The following is a 20,688-nucleotide window of genomic DNA, read 5'->3' on the forward strand; positions in this document are numbered from 1 at the left end:
GAGTAAATGTTGACTAATGACAAGTGTAAAACTTACCTTTGTTATCTCTTTTTCTACGAAGTCCATAGGGTTCCACAGGATACCTTGGGGTATAGGTGATGACGTCAGGCATCGGGCACCATAGGAGTTAAGTTTTCAGGATGCACTAGGGTCCCCCTCCTATACCCCGCCCCCGAGCCAAGGCATCTCAGTTACGTACCAAGCCATAGGCCGGAGGAGGAGAAGGAAGAGAGAGAAAAAAGATCTGGACACACACAAGAATCACATTCTCACCAGAAGGAGATGGAAAAACCGGTGACCAGAGCAAAGCCCATCTGCAGCACAGGTGCGACAGGGAGGGAGTCCTGTGGAACCCTATGGACTTCGTAGAAATAGAGATAACAAAGGTAAGTTCTTACCATATCTCATATTTTCTACTTCAGGGTCCATAGGGTATCCACAGGATACCATGGGGATGTCCCAAAGCAGTATCCTTTAAGGGTGGGGACGCTCCTGTGCTGAAAGGAGAATCCGCCGCCCGAATGAAGCATCCTGAGAGGCAAAGGTGTCAAATGTGTAATACCTCACAAGGGTATGGACAGAAGACCACGTGGCCGCCTTGCAGATCTGGACTGCAGAAGCACCACATCGAGCTGCCCACGAAGGACCCACAGACCTAGTGGAATGAGCCCTCACAGAAGGTTGAACCGGCAGGCCTTCATGAAGATAAGCTTCTGAAATCGCCATACGGATCCAAGCTGCCAAAGTTTGCTTTGAAGCAGGCCAACCCTTTTTACGGAAGCCATAGAGGACAAACAAGGCGTCCGACTTCCTAAATGAAGAAGTGCGGTCAACATAAGTCCTTAAGGCCCGCACAACATCCAAAGTGGCCTCACCCACTGAAAGGCCAGGTGAGTTAATAGCCGGCACAACGATTTCTTCGTTAATATGAAACCGGGAAACAACTTTGGGAAGAAATTCAGGACAAGTGCGCAGCATTGCCTTTTTCCCATGAAAAATCAAGAAAGGGGGTCTACAAGAGAGAGCCCCTAAATCAGAAACACGTCTGGCCGAAGCTATGGCCAGAAGGAAAACAGTCTTAGCTGTTAGCCATTTAAGATCCACTGAGCCCAGTGGTTCAAACGGCGGTCCCTGGAGAGCCCTGAGGACCACAGCCAATTTCCAAGGCGCCACAGGTGGAACAAAAGGCGGCTGAATTCGCAGAACACCTTGCATAAAGGTGCGCACATCAGGGATTGTAGCAATCCTACGATGGAACCAGACAGACAGGGCAGAAACCTGCACCTTCAAAGAAGCAAGGCGAAGCCCATGGTCCAGTCCTGCTTGGAGGAAGGCCAGCACTCTAGACAGATGAAATTCCCGAGGTGCATAACCTCTCGGTCGACACCACTGGAAGAACGCATGCCACACACAATGGTATATTCTCGCGGAAGACGGTTTCCAAGCTCTTAGCATGGTTCGCACTACAGAGCTGGAAAACCCCCTGGACCTTAACATGGCCGTCTCAACAGCCACGCCGTCAAAGACAGCCGAATCAGGTCCGGGTGAAGACAGGAACTCTGTGACAGAAGGTCCGGTCGTAGCGGCAACCGCAGAGGACTGTCCACGGACAGACCCTGAAGGTCTGAGAACCAGTGCCATCTGGGCCATGCGGGAGCTATCAACAGAAGCGTCCCTCCTTCCTGTTTGAATTTCCGGATTACCCGCGGAAGAAGGCAAAACGGAGGAAACAGATAAGCGAACCGGAACGTCCACCGGACGGACAGAGCATCCACCAGAGACGCCTTTTCGTCTCTTGTGCGAAACCTGTACACCAGCAACTTGTTGTTGTGCCGGGACGCCATGAGGTCGATCTCTGGAAGACCCCACCTGTCCACCAGCAGTTGAAAAACGTCCGGGTGCAGGGACCATTCCCCCGGATGAACGTCCTGGCGACTTAGAAAGTCCGCCTCCCGGTTTAGCACTCCCGGAATGAATACTGCTGATATGGCCGGGAGATTGCGCTCCGCCCATACCAGGATTCGGGACACCTCTACGAGAGCTGCCCGACTTCGGGTTCCTCCCTGTCGATTTATGTAGGCCACGGTGGTAGCGTTGTCCGACTGGACCTGCACTGGGTGACCTTGGAGAACCCGATGTGCCTGCTGGAGAGCATTGAACACCGTGCGGAGCTACAGAATGTTTATTGGAAGCTCTGTTTCAAGTCCACCTGCCCTGGAACAAGTGTGGACCCGAGACTGCTCCCCAGCCCCGAAGACTGGCGTCTGTTGTCAACAGGACCCAATTTGCCACCCAAAACGGACGACCCTTGTTGAGATGGGTCGTCTGCAACCACCAGGCTAGGGACAGGCGAACCTCCGGAGTGAGCACCATCGTCTGGGATTTTAGAGTCTGAGGCAGTCCATTCCATTTGGACAGGATCAGGTGCTGCAGAGGTCTGGAGTGAAACTGGGCATATTCCACCATGTCGAATACCGACACCATGGAGCCCAGTAACCTCATCGCCGAGTGCAGAGACACCCGGCGGCTCTGCAAACAACTGCGCACCCTCAACTGCAAGGCAGAGATCTTTTCCCCCGTCACAAAGATCCTTTGCTGTCCGGAGTCCAATAAGGCTCCGAGGTGCAGAATCCGTTGAGACGGGATCAGGGTGGACTTCTGCCAGTTTATTAACCAGCCGTGCCGTTGCAGTACCGCAATGGTCAGGTCCAAGTGGCGTAGAAGGAGCTCTGGAGATCCTGCCACCAAGAGAAGGTCGTCCAAGTACGGTAACATGCGGACTCCCTGCAGCTGCAGGGAAGCCGTCATGACCGCCATCACCTTGGTGAAAACACGTGGTGCTGTCGCCAGGCCAAAAGGTAACGCCCGGAACTGAAAGTGGCCGTTGCGGATTGCAAACCTGAGGAGCTGTTGATGGCGTAAAAGAATAGGGACATGCAGGTAAGCGTCCTGCATGTCCAACGACACCATGTAGTCCCCAGGTTCCAGCGCCAGAATGATGGACCGTAGGGTCTCCATCCGAAACTTCGGCACCCGCAAAGACTTGTTGAGAGCTTTGAGGTTGAGTATCGGACGATACGACCCATTGGGGTTCTGCACCAAAAAGAGATTGAAATAGAAACCCTGGCCCCTCTGGGAGAATGGAACAGGCACTATAACTCCAGCCTGGAGCATAGTGTGCAAGACCTTCCGCAGTTCCAAGGCTTTGTTCTGTTCTGATGGCAGACCCATGGTGAAGAATCGAGACGGGGGTCTGTGCCGGAAGGAGAGGGCGTACCCGTGAGAAACCACCTCGAGAACCCAAGTGTCTGTCGTGGTGACTGACCAACACCGGGCGAACTGCAGCAGGCGGCCTCCCACTTTGGGATCCCCCAAAGGGAGGCCTGGACCGTCAGGCCGCAGGCTTGTCATCTGGCTTAGGGGCCGGACGTCTGGTACTCCAGGCCTGCTTCCGGGGCTTGGCCGATTTTTTGGGGCCAGCCTGTCGGGGAAAGGACTGTGCTTTAGGCCTACCCTGGGCCCTATAAGGCCGAAAGGACAACGTACCTGAACCGGAAGGAATTGCAGCAGATGGGAGACATGCCGATTTGGCTGCCGCCAGTGTGGCTACAATTTTGTCCAGGTCCGGACCAAATAGAACTTCTCCATTAAAAGGCAACGCTTCCAAGCCCTTTTTGGAATCAGCGTCCGCCTTCCAAGATCGCAACCATAAGGTGCGACGAGCAGCTACAGCTGCTGAAGAAATCCGAGACGCCAGGGTACTGATGCGCTCTTCCGCGGTCCGCTGTCCCAGGGAGGTAGTGGAAGTGCAGGTTAATACCTGGCTCCACGCTGCAGCCAGTCCCCAGGGAGCCCCCTGCCTGGGGACTTTGGACCATGTTCAGCAGGGTCCCACCGCGGGACCCCTGTTGCTTACCTGTTGTCCCCCTTAGATCCAGCCATGGCCCAAAACATCTGGGGTCACCGCTAGCTGTGACCCCAGATGCTTACCAGCATCCGCGGATCGGTACCGGCGTTCTGGTACCGGCGGGGTGTAGGGAAGACAGCATGGACGTCAGTATTGACTGTCCATGCTGTACTTCCAGATGTGCAGCCACAGCTGCAATGAAGAAAACTCTTCTAAGCCCCCCTCTAGCAGGTGCATCCGACTCCGGCTGGGCACCAAACGAAACTGAGATGCCTTGGCTCGGGGGCGGGGTATAGGAGCTGGACCCTAGTGCATCCTGGGAGGCTGAAAACTGAACTCTATGGTGCCCGATGCCTGACATCATCACCTATACCCCAAGGTATCCTGTGGATACCCTATGGACCTTGAAGTAGAAATGCACCTTATTACCAATTAGATAAACACCTCTACATGAATGTATCTGCCTATATTCAGACATGGATGTGAAAACAAACAATGAAATATACTCTATGAACAAAGATTAAACGAAATAACCAGGATTAATGGCAGATGCTTGCTTGGTCTTATCCAGTAATAATAACATTCCAATTCAATACCTCTCAGACATGAGACATTACCTAACCAGAGGAGCAGGACATGTATAGAACCATTTACATTGCACAGACAGCTTAGCGTGTACACTAAAATAAGCTGCCGCTGGGACTCCAGGGTGGGATTAAATGACTATATTGCCTTTTCTATGCACATTAACCAGAGAAGTGAAAATGCCACCACACAGCTCTGCCTTGTATCACAGACATTCATTTTCTTTTTAAAATCTTTTTATAAAATAATGCTAGATTCACCCTTATTTGGAATAGTAAAGTACATGACGGTGATGAAGCAGTAGGGTTGTTTCTAATTTAGTGACATTTTAAATACAGTTCAGCAAAATATTTCCCCCCTAACGCATTTTCTTACGTATTTTTCCGGTGATGTTTACCTTTAAGTTTTTCCAGTCATACCCAGCCACACCACACAGCAGAATGATCGGATCATCATTATCATAATATATTATAATTATCGCAGCTGTATTCAGAAATGATACATTTAGCAAAATTCAGCTTAAAAAACAAATTCATTCCTCAGAATAGCCATGCTTTTGTTTTTATGATGCACTTAACATACACATGCATTTAACATAGTATCGCAGCTATCCTAAGGCTGGGTACACACTAGTCGATATATCGCTCTTTCCATCGATGAGCGATATATTGGTAGCGGCTCAGCAGGGGGATTGTACACCCTATATGTCTGTGAACGACGTCATTCACAGACATATTAGATCAGCCCTGCAGCACATCCGATGCAGCTATATCTTGCAGATATATATACGGCACATCTGGCTTTGTGTAAGGGTGACCTGCCGAGCTCCCGTACACTGGCTGCAGGGACCGCTGACAATGACATCTCAACTGGCCAGCCAAATTTAAATACCTGCTCAGTTATGAAGTTCGTGTGTAGCCTATCAATCGGCCGCCAGGACAGAGTCACCTTAGTGTGTACCCAGCATAATAAAAGAAGCAAACACATAATTGCAGTATCTTTTGGTGAACAAATTTCACGCCTGCTTGTGACACACATACGTTCACACTCTGCATCAGACCCTTTCTGTGCAATTCATTTTATTATCCAAGGGATAAAGGGACAGCACAAACCACAGGCTGTAAAAACACACAAACTAAAAAACAAAGCAGCATCCTGTATAGTCCAACATATATCATCTTCGGTGTATGCAATCTGTCATCTAATTTAAATATCATGTCTCATAAAAAAAAAAAAAAAAAGGTTTGCAGATCTCCCATGACATCATATTGCCATGTGTATATGGGTCAATGAAATGTGCAAAAACAAAAGTCCCTTTATTCCGGTTACATTGTATTCACGTATGCTGTCATGTGATACTGGATAGCAGCATATTTACATAGTATAAAAATGACTGTACAGGACAATGGGCCTGATTCTGCAAGGAACGCAGTTGCTTAAACGCACACAATCGGCGATTGTTGCGTTCTGCACATGCGTATGCATCGCAGTACATGTGTGCAAACCGGCCACTGCGATCAGGACTGAGATCGCAGTGACTACACAGACCCAGGAAGTGCCATTTGTGGGTGGTAACGGGGTGGTGGTCTGTCGAACACAGGCGTGCCAGTGCGTTTCAACGGTGTTGCAGGGGCGTGCATAAATTATTCACTGCGATACCCTATGCAGCCTGAGGCATCATAGCGTACGCTGAAGTGAGCAATTCCTGAGTAAGGTCTGACCTGCCTTAACTGTGCGTGAGACTGCGATGGTACTCGATTGTACTGATGTTTATACGGATGTGCATGTAGGGGAAGTGGGCGTCTTTATGTAGTGATGCGGCAGCATTGCGATTGCTACGGATTAGCATAAATTCATAGTAAAACTGCGTGCGTACGCTATATTGTGATCCATAGTGAATCAGGCCCGATGTCTCCAAAGGAAAAAACTGTGTACTGTAGCTATGTCTTTTATCTTTTTATTTCATGCAAAGCATGTCTACAAACATAATAGCACAAATCTTCTTCATCTGTCCAGTATGTAACTTTGTGCACAATATGACAGCTTTCCCCATAGTCACTACTTACCAGAGCAGATAGATAAATGACCTGCATGCTGAGAGCAGCACTATGTGTAACACTACGCACAAGCAACAGTCAGTGAGAACACATGAAAGGACAGGAAGACAAGACAACACCAGTGACTGCAGGCACTGCTCTACACCTGGGACTGAACTTCTCTCATTAATAATTATGTACTGCTCTGCTTTATGACTGATTAAGCCATCGCCTGTCACATTTGTAGCCGCAGGAGGAAACTAATGATGATATCATGCTTTGCTTAAAAATAAAACATCTTTCCCTGTCTTAAACAAGGACTATTGATACTCTTATTTCATGTCATGCAATATTTATTTTACATTTCCCTATTTATTTTTAGAAGGGAATTCCGGTTATAAGAAACGAGAAAGGAAGAAACACATTTATGGATATATGTGCTTATTTACATAAAATAAATGTTTAAGATGCTTAGTAATAAATCAGGTTGTATGGAATTATTGGGTTTTAAAGCTCCTGCCTGTTAGAGGAACTTCAGCTATAGTGCAATGCCTGCATGGAAAATAAAAGGGCCTAATGCTGCATATCTGTTTTAATTTCCCCTGTGTGTATGACAACAGCAATTAAGCCTACTAGATATCATTAGAGACAATGGATTGGAAGGTTTGTCATGAGGCAATCAGTGAACAAGGGATTCAAGATAAATAGGTTATAGAGCCTCTTTACGTGGTTACTGTATAAGTGAATAATAGAATTGTCTCCCTTGCTGTCTATACCACTGTCCACTAAACTTCTCCTTTACACTAAAGGATTATGGGCCTGACGCTGTCGGGATACTGGTGCCGGTATTTAGACTACATCCCCTGCGGCAATTTGGGGGTGGGGGGGTGACAGGCTGTGTTCTTGAAAACGGGGGCATGACGGCTCTGTTTTCAAGGTATTCCATGGCCAGGGTCTGCATCTTCCAACGCAGATTTCCTGAGCTCTGCAGCGTCGTTACACCGGAGATCCTGAGTAACCGGAGGGTTATTTTAAAAAAAAAAGGGGTAGTGGAGTTGGGTTTCATCGCACTGGTATGTGTTGAATGTTGGAACCACTATGTGTGTTAAACGTCCAATAAATGGTAGTGGTGGTGCTCCCTGGAGTGAACTAATAGTTATGTTGAAGGGCAAGAAAGACAGAAAGCACTCTTAATTATATATCCAATAATATTAATATATACCTTTTAATTCAAAGTTGCCCTCATTTCTATACTGGGTGTATTTTATTATCCATGTCATTTGTACATGAATATTGTATGTGTTTGTTTATATTTTTGTCAATACTTTGCCGTCCCTTAGAGATTAGGGACTTAATATCCCGCATTTCATCCCCCACTTTCCAGCATATGCACTTTACCCTTTTTTATGGTGTCTTTTGTAAGTAATTTTTAACTTTATTCATTTCTTTAAATTATTAGTTGTATTTTAATATTATTAGTTATATAAATAAGAGTGCTCTTGATATAGAGACTTTCTGTCTTTCTTGCCCTTCAACATAACCGGAGGGTTACCCAATTGTCCAATGGATCCAGCAACGGATAACAGAGGCGTCTATTTACACAAGATGCCTCCTGGGGCTTTTGAATATTGTACAAAGACGCAGAGGCTGTGCTACTGCATACAACGCTGTATCAGTTCCTTAATCATTATTATTGTAACTAAGACTCCATAAAGACCAATTTTATCTGAGAGAAGTCGATGCCAATTTTCTGGGGCAACAGTTGGCAGTTCTGATCACTGCCAGAGGGACAACTTTATACAGGATGTTCCAGGTCTAGTCCCACCTAATTCGTCAGAGTCCAAGAAAGAATAGGGTGCTAATCACTATAATCAGAATCACCAGCTTAAACAAAAATGCCAGAATGTGTGAATGGGGACATACATACTTCAATGGAATAGATCACACTAGAAAATGTTTGGGTTAGAATTCTTTAGGACAAGTTTTGCCAGAAATAACAGTGGAATATAAAGTTGTCCATGAGAAGATAAGGTGTCTTATTCAAAGTCCATCTGAAACACTACTTATATTTTTTTCCTTCTCATGTTGTAATTTTTCGTACTGTACATGCACACATTTTCTCAATCCACGTCTTTTTCAGTCTCAAATGTGACTGGAATGCATACTGTACAACTGCAGGTGGCATGCAGACACAGCTACAGTACTACAATACAGGGTGTGGTGTGGATATGTATTTGCACAGTGCGATTCAATTGGCTATTGTAAAGTCTCAATCGCAGCCACCTGGAGGGGTCTGAGTTGCACATGCTTTGACCCTGGTGTAGTGTAAATTTGATAATAACTGCATGCTATTGGAGGCAAACTGTGAATGTACAGCAATTTATGCAAAACCCTTGAAACTAATATAAAAGTGATTATACATGTCACTACACACTTTACTGAAATAAAGAATCCTTCAGGTTCTATTGGGGATGGGGAGGCACGCTCATGGATTCTTAAATGTTACTAAATACACACAAATCACTCCACCAGCCACAATCCAGTCTCATCTCAACTAGGTACAACAAGCGGAGTGAGACTCAGCCACGGGGAAAGAGTCGCAGCCACGGGGAAAGAGATGCAGCCACGGGGAAAGAGTCGCAGCCACGGGGAAAGAGTCGCAGCCACGGGGAAAGAGTCGCAGCTCCAGATTTGTGCCACTTACTCAGAATTGGTTGGCAAGATATGAATGGATTTGCAATTACATTTTGTGACAATGGAAGTATTTCGCCGAATAAGGCCAAAGATGTGTAGCTTTGATAATACTGTCCAATAATATTCATAATATGTAAATATAGTTCTCTCCAGATATAAATAAGATAGAAAGTAGGTTCTCTCACTTACCAATGGTTCTAGTTCCTTGCGATCTATCAGATTCAGTTCCGTCACAAAGTAGTAAAAGTGCTTGTAGCAGGTATTGACATGTGCTTCTGCTCCCATGATAATGATGCGGTCAAAGTGATGGATATATACATGGACAAACACACGGAACAGCCTGCACAGGATCTTCTTACAGATCTGAAGGAAGTTCTTTGGGAAAGGGACTCCTATCAATGCAAGCAGATACAATGACAAAATGATTACACCAGAAATGTCTTTAGTGTCCCTGTATCAGTATTCCTACTGAAGGACTGGTATGGGGACTTGGTATATGTGAAATGGATACATTCAGCAACATTAGAAAAACATTAAATAAACAATGCCAAGATCAGTCGGCCTTTCTCAGACTATCAGATGGCACAGCTGTATATTAGTATGGTTGATCTCTTGCTATTGGTTATTACATGATATACACAAAAAGGAACATTTAGGTGCTTCTGTTTCGGAACAAAAAGAAAAGCTACAATAATATAAATGTCAGTTAGATCGTCGTAATTTAGCCCTATATTGTTACTTGTCCAACTAGTTCAACAAATACAATTTCAGCAGACTCCCTAAAAGCAAGAGATGCACATTCAAGCACTTCATAATGACCAGTCACGCTAAGTAGCTGTGGATAATACTAAACATTTATTCCATGGAAGCTTATTTTTAAGATCGTTTCCCTTTCTGGTGTTGTTTGCAAGTGAGTAATAGTAGAACAGTCATTTTAGTACTTAGTAAGAAATATGATATGAGGGCTTTATATAGAGGAATAAAAAGATCATTAGTATAATGAACTGCTGCTTCAGAGCTAACTATGTATTTTTCTGTCGACAGGATGATTAAACTTTACAAATTACAGCAATCTACACATAATCTAATCAATCTTCATCCATGTTCTGTCATCACTTTATCCCAGTTACAGTACAATGGGATTCATTTACAAAAGAAGTACAATAGGCCAAAACTAAGCACACATTTCCAACACTGCTACAGATCGGCTGCTTGGCTTGCTGCACTTTACTGTATAAGGAAAACCTCCCACGATAATTAACGGAACACTCTTAATATAAATTCCTTAAAAGTCTCAGAATCTGGCCTTGCATATGGTTCACTATCTCACCCCCTCTCCCCACCAATTTCACATTCTCTTTCTACTATGAACAGTTAACCTAGATAAATAGCTGTAATGATATGGGGTAATGCACAAGTTTATCATGTGTTCATGTTTTCCGTAGAAATCAATAGAGAATTACTAACTTGTCAGAAAACGATTTTTATGAAACATAAAACGCCTCTGTGTAAGTAATGGGCTAAGAGTACTAACAGGATTTTGAATGTTACAACAAAAATGATGAAGTCAGCAGAAAAAATTAGAGCAAAAAGAAACAAGACAGGTTCCAACACAGCTATTACTTGCACCGACTATAAATCATAAAACGGTTCAATTCAAACTTGGTTAGAACGGAATTGAATAATGCTGACTATAAAAACTATATACAGCAAGAATTCGATCTTTCCTCTAAATTAAAAGTGTCCACACAAAGGTGTCACCGCTGGTTTTATTTCATTCACTACAAAAAAGGATTTTGCTAGTAATTTACTTGCTAATATATTGACTGCTATAATAAATGTATTCCTGTGTGTGGGATAACTGAAGTTACAAATAGAACTGGTAAGCTCTTTGATATCCCATTATGAAAAGACAATACTGACAATTCCAATTTTGCACTTGGTTGCACTAAAGACACTTTATTAAACACCTCACAGCGTTATGCTGTGCAGAAAAGGACAATGTTCTGTGCTGACATAAACATAATGGTTTAATATTGTACACACATACCTCTGCAAACCGCAACTTACAGATGTGTCCTCTTACATCTTTGCCGCTGTAGCGGCAAATCACGGCACGCATGGCGCGAGTTGCTTACCGCCGAGCTGCATTCGCATCCACAACTCCGTAGGATTGCATGGTGCAAACGCCGCACGCGGCTAATCGCATGGCGCAATGCATGCACACGTTTCTAGTGCAATCGGCAAAGATGCAAGAGGACATATCTGTGACATTCTACAGTTGCAGTGAGGTATTTGAGTCTATTTATTATAGGGAGATAAGCACTAGATCTGGCAAACACAGGTGTTTTCTCCAGAGATAGGGCTTCATGCTATTTAAGCTGTAATGGAGGCAAATGGGGCATGTGCTCGGGGTGACGGAGATCCGGGCACCCAGCAGGGGCCTGGAACCGGTGGGTAGGATACATGAAATCTCTGTACACCTGGGGACTGGGAGCAGGGAGGTAGGGCGGATAACCATATGCTGATGTCCTCCCATGGGCTGTGCAGTGCAGCAATAGACTGCATGGCCCCGGTCTCTCCTCTGATGTCCCCTCCTCACTCACAGCCTCAGCGGGACATGTCTGGCTGCCTGCTTCTGGAGTGCTGCTTTGACTGAATAAGAGAAAAGCATAGACCACTAACAGGTAAGTTATAGTCACTAGTCACTAGTGCAGTCACTAGTAATTTTAACATTAGTGAAAGTAACACCAAAAGTAGCTCATTCCGGTGATAGAGATACATCATTTACTATATCCCGCAGAGCAAAAGTTTTAACCTGGATCCAGAATCTCTTGATCACGGGACAATCCCATAGGCAGTGATAAATTGACGCATCAACACAGGCACATTTGGTTCACACTGGGGACTGTCAGAGGCCTATCAGAAAGTCTCTGAAGGGAGACAACTAGCCTCTGTAATACATTTTAAAATGCATTTCTTGATACATGGTGGAAGATAAGGTTATGTTCACAAAAAGCAAAGCCTATGGTATATCATTCAGGTTTAATGTAGCAAAATGAACCAGCCAGTTAGACATACCCGAGGGCTTAGCAATAAAAAATGGGGAACATGCAATAACTGGTACCAATGGGTGACTGCTCAAACAATAGTCTGAGAGAGAAAGATAGGTCTAATTTGTTAGATATATCAGCCGGTGACAAAAGGGGCAATATCTTGCTTGTACAGTATAATGTTGTGTCTGAAAGAAGGCAAATCTATGCAAACCTATAATGTCATATATGGAATTATAGTAAGTACTTTACTGGAAAGTTTATTAACAAACATACCAGTATTCTGTATCCTGTGACATGCCTGTTTTGTAAAAGGGGAACAAGCTTCCCCATCCTGGAAAAAAAAAGTATGGTGACTATTCAGAGCCCATTTATTCTGTAATTTATGCCACAGATTCCAAGGTGACATAAGTAACTGGTTATTGGCCATAGTGGGAAATATCTTTTGTCGGTATAGGTGGAGAAACTACATCAAAGACATTCTTGGCAAAAACTGTTGTTCCAAAACTGTGTAAGCATAACAATCCTGCTGATGTACCCAATCGTGGATATACTGACAAATAGCTGCCTGATTGTCTAATTTATCATCGGGAAGATACACTCCACCCTCCGCCTTAGCACATCGTAAGACTGCCAGGCTTTTTTCAGACTTTTTATTGTTCCATTTGAAATGTCTGAAAGTATGCCAGGTAGATCAGTTTGAGACAATAAAATGGGAATTATTTGCAGAAGATATAGGATTTTTGGAAAGTCACAATTTTAATTAAATTAACCCTACCTATCGAAAAAAGATAGAGGAAGGTGACGCCACTGCTTGAGTTTGTCCGCTGCCCTCAGAATAAGTATTTGTACATTCAAATCATAAAGAGTATCCACTGCTTAAGGGACATAAATTCCCAGGAATTTTGTAAGAGATGGGGCCCACTGAAGGCACAAAGAGTCTAGCCTCGGCTAGTTGCCCAAAAACAAAGCCACCAATTTATCCATAGTAATGAGAAAACCCAAGATCAGGCCAAACTGTGATATTCTATCCATGAGTCTAGGAATACACCAGTCCAGATGAGAGACATACAGAAGAAGATCATCCGCAAAGGCTGTGACTTTAACCTCAAACCTAAATTAAAAAGGAAAGACAACAGTGGGCAGTCTTGACGGGTCCCCTTAGAAAACCTTAATGGGGTACCCCTGAGGTCATTAACTACTAGATAAGATGTGCGGTCTTGTTGCACATAAAGTCAAGAGGGGGTAGCAAGTACTACTTACACAGGCCTGGATTGGTTGGAGAGGCACATTGAGCTGCTGTGTGCTGGGCTTCGGAAGGTCCAAGGAGGCTGTTGTTGCTTAACAGCTGCAGTCTCCACTCTCTTCCTGCAAGTGTTATGGGGGGAGGCGATAGCACTAATCGCCCCCTTCCTGGATCTTCCCCCTGGCACAGTGCTGAGTACTTTTTAAAATTGTTTGGGAAGGGGCGTAGATACGCCTACCTGAATTAGCCACGGCGCCCCAGTATCCAGGCCTATCACTACTCTCGACAGCCATAAGAGTACAGGGTTTGCCCAATGTTCGACATTATCATCAGCATAGTCGCACCAAATACGCTGTAGACAAGACTGAAAATCCATACTCTGAGGGGTATATTTACTAAAGTGCGGGTTTTTAGAAGTGGAGAAGTTGCCCATAGCAACCAATCAGATTCTACTTATGTATCTACCACCTTCTAGAAGATAACAGAATCTGATTGGCCATTCAAAGTGTCAAAATATGTCAAGATAAAATATTGTAAAGCAATGCACAAGGAAGGAGTTGGATGGGGGGACAAACTAGATGGGGTGGATGCTCCCAGGAGTGGATGCTTCCTAGAGGGGGCAATTGGAAAATCCATAACAATATAACAAAATATGAACCAACAAAAATAATGAAAGCCACCATCTACAATAGAGGGGACGGCACAGTGCCTTAAATCCATACTATAAAGGAAAGTAAATGAGGCAATAGAGACCTATCAAATGAGAAACATGTAAAACTTCGGGTAACACAAGAGGGTGATCGATGGGCATCAGGTATTGTAGAGACAGAAACATTGAAATGAGACCTGGGTGTGTCAGTATCATCAAACAAATAAGGTTTGCCATTGAGTATAACTTAAGCTTGGTCGGGTACAACAAAGCAAAATTAATATTTTGCTTAAAAAAAATAATTACAAACTGGAGTAAAAGCATTACTCCTCTGTGCCAGTAGGGCAGATACATCTTGGAAATTCAGCACTGAGAAGTCCCAAACAGAGAGGCCTGTTGAATTGTGATAGGCCATGAGGACATTTCCCTTATCACGGTAGGACTGACCCTATGGACTCTGGGCCTGATTCATTACGGATCGCAATTGCAATAGTGATTACTCACACAGTGTCACTGCGATAGTATGCTAATCTATTGCGATCACTATGCCGTTGCAGCACTACATAAGGACGCCCACCTTACCTTACACACATCCATAATACTTAGCAAGACTGTGAAACCATCGGTAACATCGAGTACCATCGCAGCCTCATGCACACTTGCACAAGCTCTGACCTTACTCAGGAATTGCTAACTTCATAGCATACTTTGAGTACTCAGGCTGCGGCAGGGATTGCAATTTTCGAATTTCTCCTCATAGTAATGTAAGACCTCAGCTTGCTGATTGATGATATTTTGAATGGCCAGAACAGTTTTCGCAGTGTATCTGGTTTTTAGCTTTAACTCCACAATGCGCTTGGAATTAGATTCCAAATGTGAAATGAGGGAGTTTGGCGAAGATTGAATTCCATTGATCTTTCTTTCCAGGGAAGAAATCACCTGACTAAGCATCTGGGCTGCAGAAAATGGATTTTGAGCCTCATCCTCCACCAAGGGTTGCAAGCCTTGGGAAGGTTTGGGTGCCTCCATCCCAGAGTCCGGGATCAGGGAGGATCCCTTGCACGGGTGAGGTTTAGGTGTGTTTGGTTTGGTATGGCCCATTTTAGAGGGGAGTGGTTTGTCAAGAAACTTATCCATAGCCTGCCAGGAGAAACAGCCAGTGGAGGTCAGCATCACCCTTTGTGTAATTAGCAAGTGGGAGGTCACATGTGGTACATTGAGTTTGTGGTTAACATCAGACAAGGAGGGCTAATAACTAAGGAGGAAAAAGGAGGGGGTGAGTACTACAGATATATATATATATATATATCTGCAAGGCCAACTTTCCAGTGTGATTGGATTATGCAGCCCACCAAGAACATCTGTAATCGGGCTGGACCAATTTGCAATATGTAGCACCTATCCTTGTGTATAAACATCTATTTCCCTATAGATTGTAAGCTTGCGAGCAGGGCCCTCTTACCCTTATGTATGTCTTTCACGTATGTCTTGTATGTATGTCTTTTACAACCCAGTAAAATGTTAATTGAAATTGTAAAGCGCAAAGGAATTTGCTGCACTATATAAGAAACTGTTAATAAATAATAATAATAAATAAAATATATATATATATATATATATATAAATATAGCTGGAGGGCTCACAACGTTCCAAAAAAGAACAGCCACTAATAAGCCCAGAGCAGTGGGCATAGAGATAGGACACTAAAAGGTGCTCCAGTAGTCCAGTGCAAGCTGGGAGGACACTAAATCGAGGCAGCTCACTCAGCTTGCAGGAAGTCCAAGCAGCCCATACAGCCAGCCGGGAGAGGTACGGAACTCTTACAGTGGTTAAAGGAAATGTCTGTGGGGTAAGGTGAGCACAAGGGGCAACCATTTTTTTCAATTGAATAGCACCTAGGTGTCAGGAGTGCACATACCCACATTAATGAAAATATGGCCGCGGTAATTTTTACTGCAAAAATCCCGCACCTAATTAAATATGTCCCTTAGTGTGTTATTTTATTTCTAACCACACACAAATATGACAATCAAATTGCTACTGACATGTTTATACATAAAGAAAGTGTTCATAAGATACTTTCATTAAGTTGGTCATTTGCAGTATATTCTGCACTTTAGTGTTATTATATAATGCATATCTTTTATGTATTCTATAGGTATCAAGTCAATAAAATAAATTATATACACGAGTATTGACAATTGAAAAATCTATAGCCCACAAACTGCCTATATAAACTGCAATGAATCTCATAAAAGCCACTTACATGCAGATATAAGCACACTTTGTGGTTAACCTGTTGAATTGTCGTTAACATGGAAAAGAAGATCCATAAGATGGGATAAGGCCACAGTAAATTACATCTGACTGTATTGCTGCACCTGCTGAGCAAGGCAACATACATAATCTAAGGACACAAGTGGGAGCTCTAATAACGCATTGAAGTAATGCTTAGATGCTTTCTGCTTAGCATGTGCCTGGAAAAATAAAGAAGAAGGTTAATCTGCGATTATACATTGTGTAAAGGTACTTAATGTTCCAACTGAGTCAGTGCAAGAACACAAACATTCTGCAGTCTAGAAATGGTTGTACATCAACTTGCAAGGTATTTACAGTCAAAATTAAAATTGATGCTATATTATTAAAAATAAATATAACCTTTAATAATAAAAAATACAAATAGATTTTGAAAGGTTGTACTCATTCAGAAACTTTCAAAAGACGGTGATACAATTGTTGCTGTGCCTTACATGGAAGGTTTAAGGTGCGTATCCACTAGCAGATAGTGGAACATTGTAATCGTACAGTCGTTCCTCATCCCCCGTAGAGCCTACACTGAACGATATGTCGTTCAGTGCAGGCAAAAAAACATACCAGCTTCACTGGTTCCAGCTGTGTGAATGTCATGGTCATCTTGAGTAACCTGAGGTTACTACGCGATTTCTAGACGATCACACGATTTTCAACTCGACATACATTCAGTCTTGTTGAAATCGTGCATTTTTTCATCTGATGCGCGCTCCTGCGGGTCCTTCAATCGTATCTTATGTTATGCTCATATGTGCAGCACATATGTACCATCGTATCGTGTTCAGAAAGTGGCATATTTTTTTTTATGCGATCCATCGTGTGGCAATACAGTCATTTCAATGACTGTTTGTCCCTATTACCTAATGAGCGCGTGAGGCACAGGATCGATCATACGACTGATCCTGTGTAAAGAAAAAAAAAAAAAAGGTGCCGACGGAACTGCAGGGTAATCGGGTGTAAAACGGATCGGAAGCTGATCGTGTAGGTGTATGGGCCCTATTACTCAGATGGCCAATGTTCACAGAAGTGATCCGATAGCTGTGTCCTCTGATGGAGCAGAGGATCACAGAAGCTGGCAGGAGGCATCTATTTACACAAGACACCTCATGTGACATTAGCATATTATTGCACAACCACTGCATACAAAGGAGCCGCTCTCTAGATGTGATCGCTCGCACAATGTGTATGCAAATTGCGTAGGCAGTGTGATCGCAAAGCAAATCATTAGCACGCCCAGTATTTCTTATAGAGCGATCACATAGTGTATGCAGACACCCACCAGCCTATCTTAAGATGCCCACTTGTGCACGTCATGTCCAGGAAGTGTATGCAACCATCGGTACATCGGGTAACATCAGATGCTTTTGCAGCACTTGAGGTTGACCATACCCTTCCGCAAGCACTGCGAGCACTTCAGTGTAAAAACAAGCCAGGTGACGTGTATTATGATGCTGTCTTATAATTATGCACACCTCTAAAATGCCATTGAGATGCTAAGGCACGCCTGCGTTTGCACCTCCACTCCCCCGTTTTTAATGGCCAGCCCGTTACCACCTACAAACGGCCTCTCCTGTCACTCACTCTGTCACTCACTATGCGCAGCGAGCGAACGCATCGTGAACTTTTGCTAAGGTATGCACATGCGCACAATGCATACCATCGGCAGCTGCGAGAGTATGCATCTTAGTGAGCTGGCCTGAATGAGCTCCAAAGTTTCTGTGGCTGTGCAATAGCATACAACTCTGATCAATAGACATTTGGTTCTTAAAATATTTCTTAGATGCTTATGCAGGATTGCTGACTTTCTAGCTGCCCCTTCCCCCCCTCCCCGGGAATCATATGACTGCATATAAAAGCTGTGTATTTTTGATGATTTATCATGATTTCATGGTGTTTCAGATGTGATATTTGCAGCATTCCTATTCTTAACTTGTGAAAATCTTATTTTGTCCAATCAATCAACCTTTTGCCAGCATTAACAATTGCCAGGAGAGTGCCCGCTTTAACCAGCCAATGTTGTGCTATTTTCAGAAGATGCATGTCCAGCAAGTAGTTTAGTAGCTTCCCATATTTGTGTGACTTGCACATACTGTAGCTACAGTGCTTCTGCTATACCATACTTACCGACTTTATAAATCTCCTCCCCCGCAATTTGCGAGTAGGGGCGGTGTTAAATGACATGATTTGCATCAGTTTAGCCCTGCCCCCTACTTGCAGATACGAAAACTCCCTGTAAAATCTCCCCATCCTGCCCACTTCACTAGGAAGTGGGCGGGATGCGGGAGATATGCCTACTCTTCCGGGGGTGCAGGGGTTACCCGAAAAATCGGGAGCCTCCCGCAACTTTCGGGAGAATAGGCATGAATGTGCTATACACAGGCTTACCAAACATCCAGAAAACGCTGTCGAGATTTTTTGGTGTACTGAAGGTGGCAAATCAGAGCATCCAGTCGGGACACTTGCCCACTTTTCCGGGCGGCTGGGAGTGCCACCCGATTTTTGGGAGCCTCCCGGCCCTTTCATGAGAATAGGCAAGTATGGGCCTGATTCAGACCCACTCGCGAGCGGCTGTCCGCTCGCAAGTGGGTCGATGTTATGGACTGAGCATGCGCACGACGGAGGGAGCTCCGTCGTGCGCATGCGCCAGACGCGACGAGCGAAGGAAAGTCCTTCGCTCGTTGTGTCTGATCAAAGGGGGCGTGCTGTCGATGTTGATTGACAGCACGCCCCCTTTGGTAGGCGTGCCGGGGGCGTGCCTCCCGTCAGAAGCCGGCCCACTGACATCACTAGTGATGTCAGTGGGAGTGATTTTGGCTCTGATAGAGCCAAAATCACTCCGGAGCTTGCGGTTGAAAACCTCAACCGCAGGCTCCGGCTCGCAATTTCGATGGTCGCGATGGTCTCGACCATCGCGGCCATCAAAATGCACGCTCGTATAGCCTGTGGGTGGTGACCCACAGCTATACGAGCGTCCAGAAGGACGCTCCATTTTTATGGAGGCCGGCCCTCATTCAGAGCGTGCGCTCTGCTCAGAGCGTACGGCTCTGAATGAGGGCCTATGTCCTAAGGTCTGCATGGTATCAAACATGTATGCACAGTGGGAGGTAGGGCACGCGTCTACCCTCTAACAGCTCCCACTGCAACAAGCAACAGGACAGATCCTATCCTAGCTGGAGAGGAGGACCTGCTGGGCGTAGGACAGGGCAGAGCAGCACACACTGGTTTATTATTATTTCATAGTTATTATTATCAACCTGTGTTAAGGCTGTTACCTTCCAATTTTTTGTCTATTACTGGAACTAATACATCCCATTTAACAGCTGCTCTCACTATGGGTTTTTGTTATACAATGATCTATGGGCCCGATTCAGAATTGTATGCAGCACACACAGCAGTTGCGCCTGTGGACGCAGCTGCTGTGTGTAGATATGATAATGCTGCAGGAGGAGTCTTGTGTAAATAGATGCCTCCTGCAAGTTTCTGTGATCTGCTGCTGCATCCAAGGATGCAACACTGGATCACATGGGAAATCATTGGCCATCTTGGTAACCCCCAGGATGGCCACTGTTTTCACTCCGTATGGGCCATGAAATCTGCATTGGAAGACTGAGACCCTGGTCTAGACATACCTTGAAAATGGGGCAGACACACCCCATTTTCGAGAACGCTGGCCATCACCAGCCCTTCCGCGCCCCCAAATGGCCACAGCATGTCAAGCATGCTGCACATTAGGAAGGACTGCACCCGCTGTTAAACACCGAAGTTATGCGTAAATCATCAGTTTTATGTACAACTCTGAATCAGAACCTATATTTGATATATTTTAGCACATGAATCATATTTGCCTACTTTTGAAAAAGCATTTCAGGGAGATTGTGAAAGTAACACCTATGAGCGCGGCGGAAAAGTGAATGTATACTGCTACATCTGAGAGGTATGTCATAAAATTTATTTACATCCAAATGTAAATGAGCCCCGAAGCAGTTATTAAGAACTATTTGTTGATGAAATCACACTGAGACTTTCATAAAATACATGTAACCATAGGGATCAAAGGGCCTGATTCAGTATAGATCGCAACTGCGAATGCTATAGCGATTACGCATGCAGTCTCACTGTGATAGTATGCTAATCCACTGCGATCGCTATGCCATAACAGCACAAAATAAGGATGCCCACCTTACCTTACACACATCTGTAATATTTTG

At 44.5% G+C, this 20,688-nt stretch overlaps 1 protein-coding gene across 3 annotated transcripts in view; it reads right to left on the bottom strand.

The window, feature by feature from the left end:
• MOB3B (MOB kinase activator 3B) overlaps positions 1–20,688 on the bottom strand; it is a 134,453-nt gene that overhangs the window by 29,519 nt on the left and 84,246 nt on the right. For 2 of the 3 annotated variants that reach the window (XM_088472652.1, XM_088472653.1), the window contains exon 3: positions 9,412–9,614. The exons of the other annotated variant lie outside the window; for it this stretch is intronic. In XM_088472652.1, the coding sequence (XP_088328778.1) occupies positions 9,412–9,614 (203 nt within the window). The remainder of the gene's footprint in view (positions 1–9,411; positions 9,615–20,688) is intronic. 3 annotated transcript variants of the gene reach the window in all.

Source organism: Taudactylus pleione, unplaced genomic scaffold (genome assembly GCF_031769625.1).
Source record: "Taudactylus pleione unplaced genomic scaffold, aTauple2 ptg000127l, whole genome shotgun sequence".
NCBI lineage: Eukaryota > Metazoa > Chordata > Amphibia > Anura > Myobatrachidae > Taudactylus > Taudactylus pleione.